Genomic DNA, 10,000 nt, shown 5'->3' on the forward strand with positions numbered 1-10,000 from the left:
GAAATGAACCCTTTGATATCAGGTAAATAAAGAGTAAAGATTGATTATCACAATACACATTCCACAGGGAAGTTGGGGAAGAACTAAAATTTTTAAAAATATAAATAAATAAATGGAAAAAAAAAATTCATAAGAAAAATCCAGATAATAATTTTCAATTTTCTACTTCTATGCAGCATAAATTTGAAAATCTCATAAGTTCTTCCAGAACACCAAACCTGTGCTACTATCTGACACGACATTACACCTGAGCCCGAACAAGTGCCTGCCCAATCACTGCGTTCCCTCACTGTTATCTGCCAGGAGGAAATCGACATCTGAAGCGACTTGGAAGACTGGAGAGGATGTAGTATAATCTACCGTCGCTGAGCCAACGTCAATCAGCTCAGCATCATCACTGACCATGGAGGAGGCTGAAAACTGTACCGTTGGGTATGGAACTTTGTGGCCCGAGTCAGGCGAGTTTTGGGACGGAAGCAGGAAGACAAGAGAGATTGCGATGATGACGTGCCAGGCGCTGTGTACATACTGCAAAGAGAAATAAGTGGGTTAGTTTCAATCTATACACTTGCAGGAGATTGTGATTTTTGTCAATCTATAATAATTGTTCTAGAAGTATAAGCAAAGGCAGAAAAAGCAAATAAAATAAAAATATAGAAAAAATAAAAATAAATCAAAGACTGATACTGATCTTTCCTATATGTATCAGTGTTGATATTCACATGAGGAAAAAAGATCTTACCTTTCCTAGGAAGCCCCTCATTAAATAAGAAATTCTGGACTACCATATTTAACCTATATCTGCCAGGGTACTCTTATAGCCATCATAACAGACTCATCATGCCGGATATGGCTATAGGCATCGCAATACACAAGAGCACGTTGAAAGGAAAGTTTCGCTACATGTAATGGACTCATGGGCCTAACAGCAGAATGGTTGCCAGAAGTCACTGGAGTCAGTGACACAGAGATTTCTAATACTCTCTAATGGCTAAATACATGACATAACTATCTCGTCCCCACTTCCCTACCTAAGTGGCCATTTCCACTCAGGGAGTCTGGCATAATACAATTTCTCACATGTACAATGAACATTTTCCCCATATCTCAAGTAAATTGAGATCATTCTTGCATTTGAACCAATTTTCTTTTGCTACCTATCATACCCGGAACTAATGGCACCACATCTCAATCCACAATACTATGGGAAAAGAAGTCTAGCATCATGAGTATTCGAGTTGTATTTATGACAAGGTATATATTTCACTTCTTTATTAAGGGATTCTCACAAACTGGAAGAGTCTTGATGAACAGTGCTGTAGCACAGATCTTGCCCACTCAGGGTGAGTTGAAAAGGAGACATTGGTTTCGCTCAGTCTGAAGTGAGAGCAACCCAGCTCAGGCCATGGGCTATGGGACAAGGTCACATGACTGGGGTCCGTGATAGCTTCTACCAATGGGGCTATCAGTACACATAGTACTTAGAGACTGTTGAAGCTTGGTAACATTTGTTGATGTACAAATTTATATCAATCTCTCCAGTGCTTCTAAATAACTAAAGTATATAAGACAAGAGTTAGCCATATGCTCAGGAAAATAAAGCTCCAATCACCCTGTCCATATTCTTGAGTCATGAGACAAAAACAACCACACTTTTGTTACCACCCTCAACTCTATTAAGAATTTTGCCACATTTTCACTTACTGTTTTTCACAGTTAAAAGAGGCAAATAAAATAAAACAAGAAGGCCTACATTAACTCTTTATCGACGGGCCATGCACTGAGGCGTCATAAAAAACCACTCGATCTGTGGAGTGCAGCCGCACGCAGCGGCTACGTGCCAAAACACTACAAGCCAGGGGTTCGGCTTGATAAATAAATCTATGTCTACCTTCAAGCCCCTTTTCCCACATTCACCCAAACCATTAATGCCACACAGAGCTTACATAATTTTTTTTCACTTTGCAATAACTATTATTTTCTTAATCTTTTCTACAGCTAACATCTCATCTGGTTCAAGAAATTCACCTAAATGTACTTTCTGATTTGACCTGTTATTGCTTAAACTAGGGCAGCTAAATTATTCTAAGAGTTTATATTGACTAATTATAATAATGATAATTTATTATCATTATCATTATCATTATCATTATCATTATCATTATCATTATTATTATTATTATTATTATTATTATTATTATTATTATTATTATTATTATTATCATTATCATTATCATTATCATTATCATTATCATTATCATTATCATTATCATTATCATTATCATTATTATTATTATTATTATTATTATTATTATTATTATTATTATTATCATTATCATTATCATTATTATTACTATTATTATTACTATTATTATTATTCAAGAAATGGGGTAGACAAGTGTTTATGATATATGAACCAACATTCCATTTCAATCTAAATGCACTGCCATGATACAAAACCTACTTTGTAGTTATCCTTGGTCTGTATAAGAGCAAACATCATAAGGCCAACGAGGGCGAGACCCACGCCAGTCCCACGGTAGAGTATCTGACGAGGCTGGACTGAAGGCCAAGATCCCTTGTGCCACCGCCGGTAAAGAATGCGGCAGATCTGGAAGAAAGGAAAAAAATTCAGAGTAAATATATGCTATAGGACTACCTATCCTGCTTTAATCTTAGAAAAAAAAAATGCTTATTACAGATGTGACATAAAAATGGATCTCAGAAATAAACTGGATAATCTGACAAGGGTGATCCCTGGTATGAATTAACTTTGAGGGGTGGAATATTACAGATAGCATGAGATTCCATTCACCAAAACACAAGAGCAAGTCATCTTGGAACTCACTGGAATAGCAGTTGCAACAGCCATAGGAAATGTAAAGGATGCTAAGGCTGTTCTGCTATACTGGACGGCAGGAGCAATAATAACGACTCCGAGAGTGTGTAAGAAGGGACACAATGTTTCATCCATCCCAGCTAAGTTGACAATTGTCACCCAAAAGCAAAGTAATGAGAAGAAGAAGTCTGTGAACTGCAGCACCTCATATTTGGTCAAACAATATGACAGCACCTGGAATGATGAATGAAAACAAGTTTAGTCATAAAAAAGGAAAATGTTATCATGGTAGTATTTCTCTTAGTACTGAGATTTTGAGAAAAGTATAAGTTGTCTAATACACTGAGAAGACATAGTATCTTCTCCATTTTGTAATTCTGTTAATCACTAAACCTTGTATATCATCAAAAAAAATAATAGCTAGTTCTTACCTCATTATCACAAGCATGATAAAATATAGATGCAATCATGGTTGCAGTGAACAGGAGGGCCTGGGCATAGAGGCGGCGACGTATGGCAATTATTGTGGGTGGTATAAAGAAAACATTGCTAACAGTCAACAAGCAAAGTCCTGTTAGGAATGCATTCCAACCCTGGTAGGCTGCTCCATCCTCACAACCCCATCCCTCCCAGCCAGCTGTACATATCTGTAACAGAATAAATATCCTGACATGAAAATCAATCTTCAAATCTTCTCTTACAATATTAGCCCCTAATGTTCCATACCACACAATAATGGTTTGGTGTCTTTTTTACATACAGTCCCCCTTGCCATGGTAGAAGCATTATCTTGAATGAACTTAACCTAATGACCCCAGGGAAAATTAATAAAAAATGGGGAAAATGCTGTGCCCATTTTCTATATTTTTTGTGAAATGTCTCTGCACATAGATGGTTCTGCTAGTGCTTAACCACAAAGGAGTCAATTAGTAGACCCTGTGACCTTACCTGATTTGAATTGGTGGGAAAAATTTATTTTTTACTAGTGCTATGAACATTGATGGTGTTATTTACTATAATGTTATAAACATTAGTAACAGTAAAATAAGATATCGTAAAATATTTTCATAACAGGCAGTACTCGTAATTGGCTCATTGATGACTTAGTACAAGTGTAGCCATCTAAGTGGTAAAACAATCAATCAAGTACTCACAGTGGGCATAGCACGTACATACATGTCATGCCCGTCAGCATTGGGTTAAAAAGGTGGCAAGACCCTTACCCATGCCTTTTTCACAGACAAACCGACATATGTGACAATAGAATCAATATCATACAATATGATCTACAGCTCTTAACCCATTGGCGACGGGTATAGAAAATTAAAAAAAAATCTACGCTCTGGCGAACCGCAGCAACGCGCCGACTCTGAGTGCGTGAATTCGGAACATCAAACCAAATCATTGCCTCGGGGCGCTTTGGCGCGCCACCGCGGCAGACAGCCCCACGCCACATTTCGGGCGTATTGTTATGACGCCTATAGGCGTGACCCGACGCCATTGGGTTAATAGGTGCCAAACTTGTAATAAAAAATATATATGTATATGCTTCTAAGTCTAAAAAGGAAGAAAGAAAGCATGACATTTATCTAAAAAAAGAGAATGAATGGAACATCAAAACATCAAATACCTGAAAAATACAAAGTAACTATTCATTAAAGGAGGAGCAGGATATTAGGAGGATTAGGAGGAGGAAGAGGAGGAAGAAAGTTTTAAAAAATACAACAGCCGACTCACACAGCTAGTGAAGAAAAACATGCCACGATGTGTTTCCTGGCACAAGCCATGACCACCACACGGCTGTTCCCCAGTGAAGACGCATGGCTGAGTTCGGATGTCAACGCTAACCATAACTATGTTTACCTTGCAAGGTGCTTTAACCCTGTTTGAAATAGAAAAGCAAATTTAACTATTGTGTAAACTACTGTTACACAGAATGCTTTAGGATATAAAGGTATTTATATTTTCAGTGTTCCAAGAAAACTGATTGGCTCTTTCTCTAAAATGTATTGTTTGCTTGTATGAAAAAAATTAAACCAATCATTATTGATAACTGTAGAATCATAAAATCAAAAGAAAAAAAAAAAATTAGAGAACATTTACAAATTCAGAGGTCCCCATAATAAAAGATCAGCCTACCCTTTATAATAGCAGATTGTCTGGAGGGCAAGGAACCATGTGTCAGGCTCTGGGAATGGGATCAGGATGAAGTCTGTGACAGTGTTTGCTGAGAAAGAGGTGATGTTGAGCGTCAGTTGCTTTTCATCACAAACCAACAAGCCATCTTTGACCTCTGGAGGCCGAGCTTTCCGAATGCACCCTACTACTGTTATCAGCTGGCTTGTTGCATTCTGCAAGAAATATGAAAAAAAGAGGATAAATTCAGGACTTTGAAAATTATTTACTTGATAAATTATCAAACAAATCATAAAAACTAGCATGTATCATATATCAATACAGAAAATGCAATAAAACTGAATAAGGACAAAAGATCCATAAAAATATAATAAATATCATTTAGTGTCTTTAACCTCTTATAAATGGACATGCCTATAGCAGTCATGAACAAAACAATTCATCATAAAGGGTACGGCTATAGGTGTTACGACTCCCTAAAGCAAGTTGATGAGGAAGTTCCGCTACACGCAGTTAACTCCCCGGGCAAAAGGCTAGAAAGCTGCCCAAAGTCACCAGAATGAGTGCCACGCAGAAATTTCTGGCACCATCACTGTAGAGTTAATCAGTTCACCTGCTCTTCCCTTTAACCCCTACAGACCAAGGATAATTGATCATATTATTTTTTTGTTTAGCTATATAGCTTTAGAAACTGCTTTATTTTTGGGATTCAGAGATTAAATAATTCAGAAGTCTTACTAACCTAGAAATCTCTTGCATGAGCTTTAAAAATCCTTCATATTATAAAGGTTCCACAATAACAAGAGTATACTGTGAGGCATGTAGAACATAATGAATAATCATCAAAATAGAAGGTACATAAAGAATGGTTTGATAATACACATTATCCATTTTGGAATCCCTCTCATTCATATCATCCTCTTTTCAAAAAGTCTTGGGTTATTTCCTTACATTCCGCAATACTTATGTATTAATTGAAAATTTTCTATATTTAAGGTCATTAGCGGCATATACTAAATATAGCAATAAGGTGGGTCCTGGGGGCTTGGGGGTAAAGCTCCCAAGATAAGAAAGTTTTCTGATTCAGTAAGGCAATGTTTGTGGATTTCCAGAATGGTCAATGGTCAAAACAAACAAATGTACCAGATATCAAAGGTTATAGAGCATAATCATAAATCATTGTGGCAAAAAGAGTAAATAAGGGTTAACGATTTGGATAAGTGGACAGAAGATGAGGATGAAGAAGAGACAGAAAAGGAAAGTGGGAGAAGAAAGACCTTGCAAAATTAGTTGAGGCGACGGCTTAGGTCCAAGGTAGGGGTGATCCCTACACTAGATCTGTTTCCATCTTCTTAGCTCCCCTACAAAAACAACAAGCAAGGGATTGGGGGAGTGTTTCACTATAAATGTAATGTCCACTAATACATCTGGCACTGCCTACACAAGTTTCCTCCAGCCACACTCCTATGCTCCATATCTAGTTGGAAGAGCAACACTCATTCCTCTCCCCAAAGACATACAAGATCACATGGACTTACAATTTGCTCCCTTCTCCTCCCAGCAATAGCTGAGAGAGCTCCTTGACAAAAGTAGTAGAAAAACAAACAGGAAGGAGAGATATAGAACTAATAAAACCAACAATGTAAATGAGAAATTTACTTAAAATATAAAAAATATGCACTCACCCACCCTTACACCAATCACAAGAGGAGAGAGGAAGAAGAGGTAGACAAGGAGAGAAACAAAGGGAGAAGGGAGTAGAAAATGAGCATAAAACAGGGCAAACCTCAACCTGCCTCAGAAAGGAACAAATGCAGAATAACCTTACAATGACAATTTCAAAAATCTCATGGCATCACTGATTCCAGTGACTTCTGGCAGCCATCCTGCCATTGGTCCTGTAAGTTCACTATGTATAGTGGAACTTCCCGCTTGACTTGCTCTGGTGCATCATGACGAGTTGTTTTTTCATGGTGGTTATGGGCATGCCAGGCAAGAAGAGAATATAGAATAAAGAAAGATTGGTGGACAATTGTACTCAACAAAAAAGACGGCAGAAGTTGGAGAATTCCTTAGACTGACAAAACATTGGCACCCTCTCACAGTACTTTTGTACACATAGTACAGAGAAAGCGTGAGACATACAACATACCATTCACACTTTTCAGTAGACGAGTAAAATCTGACTTAGTTGTATAGGGCAGACAGCTTCAAATCAATGAAAACCTAAAGAAAATGGCTTTCCTCAACCTGCTCTGCTTCTAAATTATTTTTGTTTTGTCTTTTTTTATTGTAATTACTGACACTTTTATTTTGATCATAAAAGAATGATTATGGGCCAAATATAACAAAGGTTTGCATATCAAGCCAAAGAACTGTGTATCAAACCTTAGATTATAAGAAAATTAAACTTAATCCTGAAGAAGTCCCATAAAGGTACCTTTAACAAAATATTCTCAACAAGATCTGCAAAGATTTTAATGCTTACCATAAGGATTTCATCCATACGTAAATTGATACTAAGTGTTCCCCCAATATCTGTGAAAGGCAGCAATGTAAGGTGAGTGAAGACTGGAACATCTCCTCGCATTGAAAGCCAGGTACTGTACCATTCTGGTCCCTGTCAAAAAAAAAATCATAATAGTAAATTAAAATAAATAAATAAATCATAATAATAACAAATATAATCAACTTTATATAAACATGAATGTTCAAGGACAGTGATAATTATGGAATTACCATATCTCAATCTATCAATTCTAAGTTACAAAAATTATTACCTATGAATAAACAAACAATACAGAAAAGAGCATTACCCATTCTCTACTCTTTTTCATGTACCTGAATTAAAAAGGTATCTGTAAAGTCACTAGGGTGTTTGATGCGAGCTAACTGGAGGACTGGGTAACACTTGTGACTTTCATCAGGTACATTGTCTGAATCCCATCTTGGTCTCATTGTGTTCTCTAGTGCTTGCTGTTCATCTGAGGTACTGCTTGTGGAGACTGACATTGTAATGTTTGGTGATACAGTTCCATCTAACCTGACATCCTGTTTTGATGACACCTCCATGAAACTGGAGGTCTTTATCTCTTGTATCTGTGGAGTGCTGTCTGAGAAAGTTCCGCCACATTCTGAAATATGCAGATATTGGTCAAGCAGGAGAGTTTCGGTAGATTTTGCTGACAGCCAACATGAACATCAAACATTTATACATAATGAATATATGCAAATAAATTGACAAAATGTATGGTGTATACATTTATGCACACACTTATTTATGAATTTCTTGATTGAACAATGAAGGGAATCATCTCACTGTGGAAGGTTCAGAAAATTAAAATGAAAATGATTTAACAGATTCTCTTAATAGCTGGATCTGATGTGTATTCTGATGTGCCAATTCTTTTGGTACCAAAATCATGGGTAAGGTAAGGAGTAAGTACCTAAAATAAAGACAGAGAATTATACTGACTTTTAGGATATTTGCTTTAGTTTACTTCATATGAACATGTTATGAATAAATCAAGTAATAGTATGCGTCTACATGGATGACATTACATCACAAATCACATTACAGATAGGTAATTTTGCTGTGTTTGTGTGTGTGTGTGTGTGTGTGTGTGTGTGTGTGTGTGTGTGTGTGTGTGGTGTGTGTGTGTGTGAGTGTGGGGATGTGTTTTGGTGTGTGGTGTGTGTTTGGGGGTGTGTGGTGTGGTGTGTGTGTGTGTGTGTGTGGGGTGTGTGTGGTTTTTGTGTGGAGTGTGTGGGGGTGGGGTGTGTGTTGTGTGTGTGTGTGGGGTGTTTGGTTTTGTGTGTTTTGTGTGTGTTTGTGTGTGTGTGTGTTTGTGTGTGTGTGGTGTTTGTGTGTGTGTGGGGTGTGTAGTGTTTTTGTGTGTGTGGTGTGTGTGTGCGGGGGGGTGTGTGCGTGGTTTTGGGGTTTTTGTGTGTGTGTGTTGTGGGGTGTGTGTGTGGTGTGGTGGGGTGTGGGGGTGTGTTTGTGGTGTGTGTGGTGGGGTTGTGTGTGTTGTGTATCCCTATATATACATATAATTATTTAAATTTATAAACATATAAATATGCTATAAATACATAATATAAAAAAATAATAATAATTTTTATATATATAATATAAAATAATTAATAATATATAATATAAAATATATATATATTATAATATAATATATATTATAATTTTATTATATATATATATATATATAAAATAAATATAATAAATGGTAGTAAAACATTATTATTAATGCAAAATAATTAAAAACATATATATTAAATATTATATATATATAAATATGTATAATATAAAATATAATTATAATATTTTTACATATAAACATTATGGGTTTTAAAGTACAAAAAATGTATAATATAAAATTTATAACACATAATACAAAAAATAATAAAATATATAAAATACATATATATAATTTATCATACAATTTATATTTAAAACAAATATATTTTTATACACACAATATTTGGTGGGTGCTTTATCTTTGGGGGGATGGGAAGCATGGTGGGAACCTAGTTATGTTAAGTTCTTTTTCATGCCCTTTTCGCTTGAAGCTGCCACCGCTGGCTAGCCTGGGTGAAAAGGGACGCTAGCAAAGAAACCCCTGCCACTCATACCTCCCCCCATCATCAAGACTCTGCAGGGGCCCCCCGGGCCATTATGGAAACAAAACTGGGGTCGAGGCTCTTTTAGCACAGGGGGCCCCCAAAGTACGGAATCATGGCCCACCAGCATGTGATACTCTGGCTTTTTTACAGGCCTTTCCAGTCTGGCTCCCCGAGAACCACTGCAACAAAACATATAATTGTTGGTGGGGGGGGGGGGGGGGGGGGGGGGGGGGGGCTAAAGTACCTCCCACCCAGCAAGAACGGCAACCCTCTGGGTTGGCGACAACTGGGACTCGGGGGGCGGAAAACAGGTTACCCTCATCCCATCTGGGGCCCCGCGGCTGCCAAAACCCGGCATGAGCTTTTTGGGGGAAAGCCCCAGGGACCCTG

General features: G+C 37.2%; 1 protein-coding gene across 2 annotated transcripts in view; it reads right to left on the minus strand.

The window, feature by feature from the left end:
* LOC125036547 (transmembrane protein 8B-like) overlaps positions 1–10,000 on the minus strand; it is a 26,209-nt gene that overhangs the window by 1,405 nt on the left and 14,804 nt on the right. For both annotated transcript variants that reach the window (XM_047629232.1, XM_047629233.1), the window contains 8 exons: positions 7,817–8,109; positions 7,464–7,595; positions 4,979–5,190; positions 4,577–4,721; positions 3,271–3,486; positions 2,849–3,073; positions 2,465–2,611; positions 291–528 (listed from right to left, as the gene is read on the minus strand). In XM_047629232.1, the coding sequence (XP_047485188.1) occupies positions 291–528; positions 2,465–2,611; positions 2,849–3,073; positions 3,271–3,486; positions 4,577–4,721; positions 4,979–5,190; positions 7,464–7,595; positions 7,817–8,109 (1,608 nt within the window). The remainder of the gene's footprint in view (positions 1–290; positions 529–2,464; positions 2,612–2,848; positions 3,074–3,270; positions 3,487–4,576; positions 4,722–4,978; positions 5,191–7,463; positions 7,596–7,816; positions 8,110–10,000) is intronic.

The sequence above is a fragment of the Penaeus chinensis genome, chromosome 21 (assembly GCF_019202785.1).
Source record: "Penaeus chinensis breed Huanghai No. 1 chromosome 21, ASM1920278v2, whole genome shotgun sequence".
NCBI classification, from domain to species: domain Eukaryota; kingdom Metazoa; phylum Arthropoda; class Malacostraca; order Decapoda; family Penaeidae; genus Penaeus; species Penaeus chinensis.